Here is a 13,227-nt window from a genome sequence, read left to right on the forward strand (position 1 = left end):
TTTGAAAGACTTGATAATTATTTCCTTGAGAATTACCATGATCCCGAAAACATTTATTAATTTTCTTTTCTCTCTCTTTCTAGTGTGTCCAGTGGGTTGATGATGCAAAACTTAACCAATTACGAAGGGAAGGCATTCGATATGCCAGAATTCAGCTGTATGATAACGATATTTATTTTATTCCAAGGAATGTTGTGCATCAGTTTAAGACAGTTTCAGCTGTGTGCAGTTTAGCTTGGCATGTTCGGCTCAAGCTCTACCACTCAGAGGGAGAAAATCAAAGCATCTATGAAGCAGGCCTGCCAACAGATCCCACATGTTCTGCTGTAGGACTTCAAACTGACAGCGTAATCCACGCAGCGAGTATAAATGCCTCTGAAGACACTAAATTTTCAGGCATTCTGCAAACTAAATATGTCAAACAGGAATTTTCATGCACACATGAACCCGCTGCATCTTTCCAAAATAAAGAGGAACCAATTATTGTTAATCTTCCAGAAAAGACAGTCGCACCTAATGTTATGGAATGTCAGAATGTTAAAGCAAAGCTGGATCATGGTCAGTTGACAGGGTCTACGTTTGAAACTGCCTCTGAATTTGAACCTGAAGACAAGGACTTGCAGGACAGCTTGGGTCTGGGGGGTCATGTGAACCTGGAGGATACCAGACAAAGCAGTTCAGCATATTCAAGTCTGCATGGCAAAGAAGAAGATGACTTTTTGTGTTGAAGTTGTTCTGTGTGTGTATATATATTTTTAAATTCCTTTTTAAACATAATAATGTAAAGATGCTTAAATTCTGTGAGTCAGGTTTGTTACTTGCCTCACATCTGTTACAGAAAATAGTTTATGTAGCTTTGTAACATTCCTCAGTGCCTGTCCATAACTGTGAAAGTATGAAAGCACTTAGGGCCAGATGCACTGTAAACACTGCAGGTGTAACATAAAGAAGTCTTTAAATATGAGTTGTAGGTTTTAGACTAGAGCTGACATTTAACATATATTTTTTGTAAGATAAGCCAGAATTCTTTTTGACAATTCCAGGCTTTTCCATAGAGCTTATTTATACCAATTTTTTTTTCCTTTTTAACGTGTCAGCACTGTAGTGTAAATAGCTTTTTTAAAGAAAAATCTTTTTAGTGTGATTTATATTGAAATGTGAGCCACTTAATAAAGGTTCATAATAACAATAATGGGTTTTATTTTTCAGCCTCTTTAAAAAAACCCTCAAAACTTCTGAGCTAATTTTCAAAACACTTAGTTTTGCAAGAAAGTGAATATTATTGTATGATGAAACAAAAACCTTAGACATTTAAGTTAAAATGCACAGTTTCACTTTCAAAGCGAATTTGGATGAGTAGTTCATGTGGTGGTTATACATGCAATGAACTTCTCTTGTCATCTTATCTTACATTGACAGGTACTTTGCTCACAATACAGTTATGATAAACTTGAGAGATCCCACTATTTCCTGGTGTTCCCTACATGAAGAGAGATGAGTCAGGAATCCTAAGGGAAAAAATCGCACACATAACAAAAAAATCAGTTAGAATGTTTTGGCATACCATACAGGGATACTTGTATAATTTTTGAAGTTTCATATTCTAGAACAGCAGACAAGTATTGATAGGAGCCCAAAAATGGAAGGTGGCTAGAATGTGTGACCTACCTGACCTTTGAGGGAACCTAATCAAGTTTTTGATTCTTAGCCTTTAGCTGAAACTGCATGCATATTTTTATGCTTTAATCCACAACCACAAAGGCCAAAAGAACAACCCGAAACTTGGACTTTGGGGATTTTGGAGAAAAGCAGTACATAATTGAATACAATAATCAATTTACATTTTTAAGTACTTGTATAACTACTGCTAAGAAGGCCCCTTGATTAAATGTAAGACACAGAATCTTCATAGGTGTACTTAAAGCACAATTATACATTAGGGCTGTATTCTAGAGGGTATTTAATTTTGTCTTTAGCTCTTGGATTACTGAATTGGCTTCTTTGGTAGATGCAGCCAGTTGAGTTTGCCCAGCCCATTGGAAAGCATGGCCACTGCTGCTAAGCCTCATAGGTTTTGAAAGGAGTTAACACGCGGAATGCTTAATTACAGCAAAGGTTTAACAGCCCATAACATCTTCCCCTTTCAGCTTTAAAAATATAAACACACTTCAAGGCAAGATGCTGCAAAGATATGAGGCCCTTTTTTTGTCCCCAGTGCATCTTAGTAATATGAACTACAATTTGAGCTCATCTTGTGCATTCAGTAAAATTGAAGGAAGGGTTGTGGCTCATACATTGCATATGTAAGAAGTCCCAAATTTAGCCACCCACGTTTCCAGTTAGGGCTAGGAAAGACTTACCTGAACCCTTGGAAAGCTGCTGCCAGTCTGTAGATAGCTATGACCTAGATGGACAAGTGTTGCGGTATAATACAGTTCCCCATTATCTTATATGGTACAGCTTTTTTTGGATTGTGCCACTTTGCAATCCAGGTTGAGATGTAGTCCATATTGGGGAGTTATTGAAGGTTTTCCCAAATATTTTCCCAAATATTCTACTTTGAGAGGTACAAAGGGTTGTTGACTTGGGGGGGGGGGGCACTGCAGCATGCATTTTCACCTTTATTCTGAAGTGGTACAGTCCTAAAAGCACAGTGCAACATGGTGGGGAACGGGATCTGCATCTTTTTGAAGTTTTTGAAAGGGATGCGATATCTTTTGTTAGTTACCTAATGGGCTGAACGTGTTACCTCCTTTTTTAAAGCGCTAAAACCTGAGCACTCTTAAACCTCCAAGTTGTTCACCTCAAACTAAGCAGTAATTGGCTATGACTAACTTTTGTTTACCACCTGAGATGTTGCCCTATGTATCTTCCGTTCAGCTAGCTGCTCTCTACCTGAGCGTAATTGGGTATAAAGTACCTTTTCCTATGAGATGGATTCTAAGCCCTGCTCGCTCCCGAAACCTAAATCTCTAAATCTTGAGTGGACACCAGTTCCAGTCTCCTCAACTTACTCTCTCCCAGTTATTACATCCTATCATTGGCATTCTATCCTGTATACATTGAAACTTACTTGAGGACTTAAGTTGGAATAAATATAACTTGCAATAATGGAGCTGGAGTTTATTATAGGAGGCAGGACCCCCCCCCCAAAAAAAACACACCAAATCCAAATGTACAAATTAACAATAGCCAGACAATTTAAGCTGTTAAACAATTTTGTGTGATTTGTCCTCTTCCATAAATGCTAACATATAAATTGGCTCAGAACCTGATGGTTTTTATGTTGTACAAATGTAATTCACCTACATCTGGCCCTATACCATTTTCCAGGCAGAAATAAGTAGAGGTTTTAAACTCAAGGTTCATACTTGCATCAAGGAATGTCACTATTAGGTCGGTAACTGGTAAGACAGATACAGATGATTGTAAGAATCATTAAGGCTTCCATACTATGTACGTGTGCCTGAGAATAGGTCTAAATTAACTCAGTGGGGCTTACTTCTGAGTAAACATGTATAAGATTGTGCTGCCAGAGCAACTTCTCAGACTTCCAAGTTTTTCATAGAATGAAACAGCATAAGATGGAGACATACATAATTGCTAGTATATCCTGAGGAGAGGGCCTGACTCAGTCACCAGTTCTTACTAATACATTATCGTCTTAACTCACTACTCTCAGTCACACTTCTTTAGTGCCTACTGTAGCAAGAGACCTCTATTGGTAAATATAGTTGGTGCACCATCAAAACAAAAATAAAATAACAAATGCTCTAACTTAACCTGTGTCTTTTTAACTTTTGTGCAAGTTTGTTATATTTTACACTTGTTCTAATCCTTCATTTCATTTTCTGATGCATAATACTGCTGTCAAGCGACATTTTTAGCTTCTTTTTAAAAATGCCTCTAGGTGTACACTTTGATCAGGAGCTTCCATAGTGCTCTTCTTTACTCTGAGTTGAATGATGCTGGACTTTTGTTTTGCTTTTTGTATGCAAGAGCCACAGAAAATTTAGCACAGCTGGCCTCCTGACATGAAGAAATGTTATTCTAAGACGTGTGCCCCCAAAGCTTCTGTTTCTTCCTCCTTCCTGGCTGCCCCACCAGCAACAACCACCTCTTACAATGGGCAGAAACCAGATGTTTAGGCTCCAGCTGACTCCCACTTCAGCCAATCAGATGAAAGTGGAGTAGAATTCCCTCCCCTGCATCAGACCACCTCATATCCATTGAGATGTAGGCAGAACCTCCTAATCAGACCAGAGCTATCTAATCAAAATTGCCAGCTTTTAAGCCTCTAGCATAGTGTTGCTTCTCAAAGCTGCCACATAACTTTGCAACTGTCTGCCAAGAGCTGATACCACGTAATTCAAAATTTACATTACCCCATGCTGTGAAACTTACCATTTTTTAAAAGCAAACTTTACAATATGCTTAAACAAATGGCAATTTCACCACAGTAGCATTCTATATTGGATCTTAATTAGGTTTCAAACCCTGATCTAAACCCAAATAAAAAAGAAAATAGGAAATAAAATAGCACTGAGATGAGAAGGGCCCTCCATCTTTCTTGTAGCTATGTGTTTAGCAAGTTTTAAACTGGGATAACTTTTATAACTCTTGAGGTCCAGATGACTAGATGTTTGTGCCCCTTGGAATGTAGCCTGCAAGTTCGTTCTTTCTTCAAAGGAGCTCAAGATGGCCTTGTCAGCTGCACGTTTTTGCCATTCTGAGATTTGTGAAGGGTGGGATGTAAATCAATGTGCTGTGAAGGTGACTTGTTTTATCAAGCATGATCATGTGATAAGGATGCTCATCACATCTAGATTCTTGCTTAGCTCAGGGATTTTCCTACATAGAAGAAGAAGAGGAGTTTGGATTTGATATCCCGCCTTTCACTCCCCTTCAGGAGTCTCAAAGCGGCTAACAATCTCCTTTTCCCTTCCTCCCCCACAACAAACACTGTGAGGTGAGTGGGGCTGAGAGACTTCAGAGAAGTGTGACTGGCCCAAGGTCACCCAGCAGCTGCAGGTGGAGGAGCGGAGACGTGAACCCGGTTCCCCAGATTACGAGACTACCGCTCTTAACCACTACACCACACTGGCTAGGTGTGGTAAGCCAGCTGTGATTTTGGAAGGTCCTTTACTGGGGCTTCCTCGTGCTGTGTGTGTGTGTGTGTGTGTGTGTGTGTGTGTGTGTGTGTGTGTACGTACTATTCAACAATGACATAAAAATGCAACCTATGGGGGAATAATGCACATTGGACTTGGAATGTATAGTAATAGCCAATCACCAGCCATTTTCTCTGAACATAAAAGCCCTGCATCAGACCGTGTCCATCTACACTAGAAACCTACTTCCAACAGAAGCTGTGACCAGCTTCTGCCACTCTGCATAGAACAGGGGTCAGCAACCTTTTTCAGCCGTGGGCCGGTCCACCATCCCTCAGACCATGTGGTGGGCTGGACTATATTTTTGGGAGGGAAATGAACAAATTCCTATGCCCCACAAATAATCCAGAGATGCATTTTAAATAAAAGCACACATTCTACTCATGTAAAAACACCAGGCAGGCCCTACAAATAATCCAGAGATGCATTTTAGATAAAAGGATACATTCTACTCATATAAAAACATGCTGATTCCTGGACTATCCGTGGGCCAGATTGAGAAGGCAAATGGGCTGCATCTGGCCAATGGGCCTTAGGCTGCCTACCCCTGGCATAGAAGATGCACAGGACTGGAAGACCGCTTATCTCCACATGTGCCTGTGTGTATGCTAAGATCTGCAGATATGCTTGGAAACATCATTTCAGCACCAGACAAAGACCTCTGTATTTTCCAAAGCTTTTAAATCCTCTCTTGTGTTGCTGCTATTTGGTGTTTGATTTTAAAATTCTGCTAAGTCTGTTTATATTGCTTGTTAGTGTCTTTTATGGTTTTGGTTTTTGGGGGTTAATTTGTCCTAATTTTAATCTTTTGCAAACTGCCCTAGTAAGGGCGTGGTATACAGAAACTATATGGAGTTTATATGCCCATATTTCAAAAAACACTGACAAGCCAATGGTCATATAGTAATGTTAGCCATAGAAGTCTCATCTTAATTATGGAAGTGGCTGCTTCATTCTATAGCTGTAACTATAACTATTTAGGTAACTCAAAGTCTTAAGAATATCATTAATCTCTGCGTTTTTAAACAGAAACAATGACTAAATCTGACTAAGCACACATAGTTGAGTATATGTGACTACAATTCTGTACAAAAGTACCTGAGTGAAAATGACTCTCTGCTTAAGGATATAGAAGATTAAAGCCTTAAATAAGATATGAGCCCCCAACACCCATAGTTGTGTAATAGGAAGCAGAAGTAAGTGCAAAATACAGTCCTACAGATTCTTCCAGAGAATCTTCTATGTGATTCTCATTAAGTTGTTTAGATCTTTCCCCTTATTAAAGCATGCCAAAATATAAGTTGTAGCAAAGATGATAGAATTTCATGCTTTAGGCTACTGCTGTTTCGTTACCACAACGGGACAGCGACAGAAGACATTTTGTAAAGATCAGGTAATTCTTTAAGCATAATATTATGGTTTCAAAACAGGTGTGCACATCCATCCATCCACTCACACAATGAAGCTTTTCCCTCACTGCAGCACCCTTCATACCCCTCTTGCCTTTCCTGCGAGTCAGAAAAGCTTGACATGGGATTCAAGGCTGCAATAGTGAGGAGAGAAAACCCCATTGTGACTGGACTTTGCCTTGCACAAATTTCATTACAAGCCATTGATTATTTTACAGAAGGAAACATAAGAAACTGTTGCAGCTAAGTAGCAAAATAGGTGAGAGCTGTCTATTCATAAATGTCTCCTATATCTCAATCCAGCAAAACCATTCTGCCATCTTATTGCATGTTTTACAAGAGACCAAAAAAATTCACTGGCCTGGAAAAGAGAGAGAAAACAAACCTACTCATAAGAACATTGGTGTGTCTTTTGTCAAGTAAGGCAAGAGCATCTTCAAGTTGGAGATGCAGCTGGATTCTAGTACACCTAAGTGGAATATTCTTCCCATTCATTCTGAGGCTATGATCAAAGCACACTTACAGGGAAGTAAACTCTTCTGTTTATGAAATTTGCCAGCTGCTTCGAACATTGTGAAATGTCTTCTTTTACACAGCACCCCTACTGCACAGAGGCAATTGTGTGAAGCACAAAAGCATGCTTTTATTGTTATCCCAGGTTTTGTTCCTATAATGCTACAGTGTGACAAATATATTTTCTGGCACTGTGTTCTTTTTCCTCCCTTGACCTATTTTCTTCCTCAACAGGAAGATTGCGCCCCTTGGAAGAGGGTAGATGAGATAAAAGTAGGATGATGTGTTAAGACTTGGTGATTCCTGACTGTTTGAGTTTGTACAGTAGTTTAATGTCAATTCAGTTCACACTGGGCAGCTTAGGGGCAGGAGAAAAATGAGGAAGTGAAGGCAAATACAGTGGTGCCCTGCAAGACGAATGCCTCGCAAGACAGAAAACTCGCTAGACGAAAGAGTTTTCCGTTTTGGAGGTGCTTCGCAAAACGAATTTCCTATGGGCTTGCTTCGCAAGACGACAATGTCTTGCGAGTTCCTGCTGGTTCCCCCCCCCCTTTTTCTAAGCTGCTAAACCGCTTATCAGCTGATCCGATCAGCAGATAAGCCGCTAATAGCGCTAATCCGTCAATGGGCCGCTAGACGAAGAGAATCACAGAACGGATTCTTTTCGTCTTGCGAGGCACCACTGTACTAGTTAACATATCGCATTAAGCATATACATTTATTACAATGCTTGAATCTTAAGAGCACAAAAAGGTTCCTATTAGCTAGAGCAGGGTTTCCCAAACTTTCTCCAGCTGTTTTGGAACCACAATTCCCATCATCCCTGTAGTCCAGCAACAGCAGGAGACCCAAGTTCGCAAAACCCTGAAGTAGAGTAAACTAAAGCATTTTAAAATGCTTGCCTGCAGTGTTTCATTTGTAAGATAGAAAAGCATCAAATTTATACAAGAAAGATCACTATCATTGAATCTTTTGCAGATTTTGCAAGCAATGATCCAACTAGGGCCTGCGTGCTTTGTAACTGTTGTGTTCCTCTCAGTATTACAACATGATTAGTTGCAAGTAAACCCACTTTGTGTACAAAAATATTACTTCTGTGCCTTCAGCTCACTGTCTGGAGAATAAAGTGACTATTGAGAATGCAGAAGTTGGCCATCTGTTCCCAGCCGTTTACAGAAAAGCCATTTCAATTTAGTTTTGTGCAATGGCAAGTTCTATAGTGTAATGACTCAACACGCTAGACACAAACTTGACACATGCACTCACAGAAGGATAAATAGAGAGAATACTTGGAAAATATTTTGATTATTTATTTACAGTATATACATATAAATCAGATAGCTGTGCTCCACACATTGAAGAGTCTAGTCCAACGGCATATAGAATGTCAACATACAGCTGTTACTTGTAGTTCCTTTGGGTGCTGTAAACTTATAGCAAGCTAATGTTGTTAAGGAATGTGATGCTGGCTGATGAAAGGATGAACCCAGTCTATGGACAAGTTATTCCCTTCGTACATAGAAGATGTTGTATCCAAGTTCTATTATCCCTCCAATGAGCAACACCCAAAAGGGAATAAAGACATAAACTAGCTTTATTTCAGCAAGTTGTTCCAATTTTGCACAGAGGGCGAGGCAGAAGGCCAACTTAAGCAGCATTGCTACAAGGTACCAAGCTTTCTTCTTGAGGTGACGGGACCCATTTCGGGGGTCATAGCCAGACTTACAACGGCGAGCCATTTTTACAATTATCATAACTAGAAGAATAGTATCAAATATCCAAACTGGGATAAATATGAGAAACCAGTTCCATGGTGCCTTTTCATCCAATTTCAACACTAACATGATCAGGAACAGCAATGTGAAGAGCCATGTGAGCAGCACTCTCTGCGCCAAGGACATTCTCATTTAAACAGCTTTAGTGGGTGGTTGGCAAAAGTAGAAAAGATGGACCCTAGGATAAAGCAGAACAAAAACAAATGGACTGGGGAGATATCAGTAAGTCTAGCAAAAACAAACAAACCACACACCATCAAGCTAGGTTTATAAATGAAGCTTCACCCAACTTGCAATTTAAAAATAAAGAAAACAGTCTCTGGGCCAAGTCTAGTTTTCATTTGTGGCTGGATTCAACTTATTAGTTCCACTTGTAGAAGCTCACACAAGGACTTCCACTAGTGCAATGCCCCCCCCACTGCCCCCAAAAGTGGCTTGTGTGTCTGTCAGGAAAACCCCAAGAACAGTGCAAGGTGGGAGAAAATGGGAGATTATTCAATTGAGCAAGAAGAAATGCCTCTGCAGATGGAGCAATCTTAGCGCTATGCTCCCTTTATCTCCCATATGTTGACTTAAGCAAAAACAGTTGTGCCTGCCATTTTTATATGAAGCCATATAAGGTTACATGTTTGCTATTCACTTAGAAAACCCCGAACGACTTAGGACCAGGTTACCTGAAAGAACACCTTTCCTCGTATAGACTTGCCCGCTCTCTAAGAACTTTGCATGAGGCCCTCTTGGTTGTGTTGCAGCCTGCTGAAGTCCATCTTGCAGCAATGTGGAGGAGGGCCTTTTTGGTGGTGCTGGCAGCCAGCTTGTGGAACAATCCCTCCTCTGAAATAAGGCAAGCACCAGCTGTAATATGCTTCAGGTGCTTGCTAAAAACATACTGTTATCTTCCTTCAGGTCTGCATAATATGTTACCCCTAGACTCTTAAATCCAATTGTTGGAGGAGAAAAAAGTCTGTGGCCACATGGTACAGATGTTGGAAAACACAACAGAAAAACATTAAGGCTCATTAACAAAGGAACCAAATGTCATGACTGACTGGCACGACAGCTCCCTGCTCATGCTGTCAGTGTGTGGTGGTCAGGTGCAAAGGTGAGTCAAACAAACTGGAACAGGCTGGGCAGGAGGTGGGCACTGGAGGAGAAATGCTCAACCAACCAGAGGATAAAGGTGTAGCAAAAATAGCATGTTTAGAGGGAGTTCCAAGCAGGAAGGGAGCAAAGATGGTGAAGGAGCAGCGGTAAAATAAAAGAATAAAGAAACAGGCAATGGGCAAGCTTCAGCAAGCAACTTAGGACACAGGCTGGGATGAAGGAAAAAGCAGGAATTCCAGGGCTAGCCACTGGTGGAGGAAAAGTGCCGGTATTAACTGAAGGAATGGACAAGCTATTTAAACACCTGATGGTGGAGGGATTAATGGGGAAGCAAGACCACTTAAATAAACACATCTTAGAAAGGCTCTGAGGATGAGAAGGACTTGAAACGTGTCCAAGGGTCAAGGTACTTTCTGAAGGCGAGATAACCTCTGAGGCTCTGAAAACCCTTTTGATCCACAGTTGGAAGGAAGGTGGACACTCACACCAAACTATAGTAAAGCTCATATGTTTCTCTTGTGCTTTTGAACTCCACATATTAATTCTACAAATTAGGGAGAAATAATTTCACTCAGCCTGATTCTAACCATACTGCTCAGAAGTAAAATATGCTTAGGACTACGGCCTTAAAATGTTATAACTATCAGTTATATTTTTGCACCCACCAAGGAATCTGGTGATCTATTTCTTGCTGGTACCATATCAAAATAGCTGTATAACAGCAACTCAACATATATCCCATATTACAATTGTGGGTAATTTTTACACCCACCCTTTTCTCCAGATTTGGATTTTGAGAATTTTTTTGGTAGACTGAGATACCTTTTATGCAAGATTTTCCAGACCACTGGTACCACCCCCTAACAATTTCTTATAAATCATAGTGTATTAGACATTTTTTGTACACTGCTTCAGCATCCAGACATTGTAAAACAGCATGCAAAATTAATGAAGGCACTAAAATTATTTATTCCACTTTGCTTTTGTAAGCAATAGTTATGTATATGGTTGTCAAGAGAAAGGCAGTCATTTGCTTGTGATGACTGCGGAGAATGCTGGACCATCTAATGTAGAAAGCTACTCCTCAAGCAAGATGGCATATTCAGGAACACTTAGCATCAGATTGGTTATGCCTTATTAGTTAAGCCTTAACTAATAAGGCATAACCAATCTGATGCAAAGGGATCCTGAATATGTAATCTCACACTCATAGCTAGGGGCAGGGAACAGAATCCTAATAAAAGAAGGCAGGCTGCAAAAGACTTTATTTAAAGATTATAGGGCAATGGTTGCCTTGGTCCTACTTTTTATGACCGTTTAGATATTTAATTTTTATATTTCAGGATCTATGGATCTCCCTGCCACAGTATCTCAAAAGTACCTCAGTGTGACCTTTTCCTACTGCCAGCTTAGAATGCTTTTAAAATTTAAATAAAAGAATACATGTACAGTACCCTTAAAGCCTCCTAGTAGCTAGGAATAATAGGTTTGGGTGTGAAACTGACACCAACAATGGAGACAAAATGTTTCTTAAATACATAAGGGAATACAGTACTGATACTTAGTTTTGGATGTTAAAAATGCTTGATGACCGTTTCTATGGACTCAAAGGATACTGTTGCAGACACCTGTCAAATTCCCTTGATTTCTTGGTCTCTGCCCCAGCCAAATTCTCACAATCCTGTCCCGCTACTGGATGCAATCTGCCTCTGACCCCAAAGCTCCTCTGACTGTACTTCTAGCAGCTTGAACAGTTCAGCTGATTTTTTAAAACCATTTTTTGGCAAGACCTTAACATAGGGTAGCCTTTTGGTTCCCTTCTTCTGAAGCAAAGTACGTATAGTTACCACACTGCAGAGGAATAGCTGAATATTCAGATGTCAACCATTCACCTCAGCTCAGTCTTTCCCTCGCACCTCCATCACCAACCAACTTCCCAAATGCCATTATTTCTCCCCACTGACTTTCTTTGCTGATGAGAATTTGCAGCCAATCAGACTGTGCTGCTTTCTATACCAGTAAAAACAAATTTACCTAAGGCAGGCTCCATCTATAAATACTGAAAGGATGGTGTCTCTCTACCTGCTTTCTGATCCAATCGCCAAGCACATACTGCTTACTTAGGCCTGCAACACAGTAGCAGCACAATGCCTCAAACTTTGACAGTTGCATAGCTGTCAACCTTCCCTTTTCTGGCAGGAAATTCCCTTATACCAGCACCGTTTCCCGCTGCTATCCCGGATTGTTAGATATCCTGTAGACTGTCCCCAGGACAGGTGAGGCTGCTGATCCCTTATTTTCAAATCTGAAAGTTGACAGCTATGCAGTTCCTATGCTCTGACATCAACAGAGGCCACAGAACCATTTCCCAAAGCACAAAACATACATATGAGAAGTGCAAAACGCAACATTTATTGGCACAGCTCCTTCCCACTGAGCCCTTGGCTAGGAACTAGATCACCTTAAGGGGGAGAATAGCTCTAATTTTCTTTTTAGGAAGCCTTATGAGCCATGAGTGGACGCTCTCCCCCTGAATTGCTTTTAGCTTGCTAGAAACTATTCTTGCAGTTTTTATGCCTTTTTAAAAAAGCGATTTGTGAAATATATGGTTATTACCCCACTTTGAGGGCAACGACTGAATACACTCAGGTCAGGAAAAACCCCATCCAAGTGTATTCAGAAGTAATGTTCTACTGACTTCAATGGGACTTGCCCCCGTGGAATGGTATCTCCCGGCCCCCCCGGGGGGGCTCAACCATAGCAAGCAAGAGACAGGGAATCTCTGAGGGGACATACCAACGGGGACAAAAGGGGGGGAGGAAAGGACTCCACAGCCACCACCGCCCTGAGCTAAATACCCCATTAATTCCAAATTACCCACCGGTCACGCTTCCGGCGTGCCTCGCAGCCGCCGCTGCCCTAGGACGGGGCCCCAGAGACTCGCTTCATCACCGCCCACCGCTCGAGGCCTCGGGCAAACCAGCCAGAAAAGAGGAGCCGACGTCTAAGCTGCTCCGACAGCCCCAGAGCCGACCGGCCGATGAGATATACGTCACATCCCGCACGACACGCTCATTGGTTGCAGAAGGTGCCTGTCATGTCGCTTGCTCCAAGCCTATTGGGTTGTCCGCATCGAATCCCGCCTCGCGGGCAGCACGCCTTCGCTAAGTGCCCATTGGACAGGCCTGAGGAAGATTCCCCCCCCCTCCTTATCCATTTCTGTCGAAGCGTGACTTACTACGCTCTCTCCTCCCT

The 13,227-nt window shown here is 41.2% G+C and overlaps 2 protein-coding genes across 3 annotated transcripts in view; one reads left to right on the forward strand and one right to left on the reverse strand.

Annotated features, from left to right (window-relative positions):
* Positions 1–3,782, forward strand: part of RSBN1L (round spermatid basic protein 1 like) — a 52,877-nt gene extending 49,095 nt beyond the window's left edge. Inside the window, exon 11 of the mRNA XM_083464021.1 lies at positions 84–3,782. Within this exon, the coding sequence (XP_083320147.1) occupies positions 84–728 (645 nt within the window). The 3' untranslated portion in view covers positions 729–3,782. The remainder of the gene's footprint in view (positions 1–83) is intronic.
* A 4,600-nt stretch (positions 3,783–8,382) lies between these two features.
* On the reverse strand, positions 8,383–13,026 carry TMEM60 (transmembrane protein 60). Of its 2 annotated transcripts, XM_083464124.1 has the most exons (3): positions 12,854–13,025; positions 9,543–9,702; positions 8,383–9,046 (listed from the first exon to the last, which is right to left on the reverse strand). In XM_083464124.1, the coding sequence occupies exon 3, from the start codon at positions 8,998–9,000 to the stop codon at positions 8,596–8,598; it is 405 nt and encodes a 134-aa protein (XP_083320250.1). In that variant the 5' UTR covers positions 9,001–9,046; positions 9,543–9,702; positions 12,854–13,025; the 3' UTR covers positions 8,383–8,595. The 2 variants fall into 2 exon arrangements, with proteins under 2 accessions (XP_083320250.1, XP_083320251.1); XM_083464125.1 differs by lacking the exon at positions 9,543–9,702 and having other exon boundaries at positions 12,854–13,026.
* Positions 13,027–13,227: the final 201 nt, after the last annotated feature.

Source organism: Podarcis liolepis, assembly GCF_965112155.1.
Source record: "Podarcis liolepis genome assembly, chromosome: 10".
Classification (NCBI taxonomy): Eukaryota; Metazoa; Chordata; class Lepidosauria; order Squamata; family Lacertidae; genus Podarcis; species Podarcis liolepis.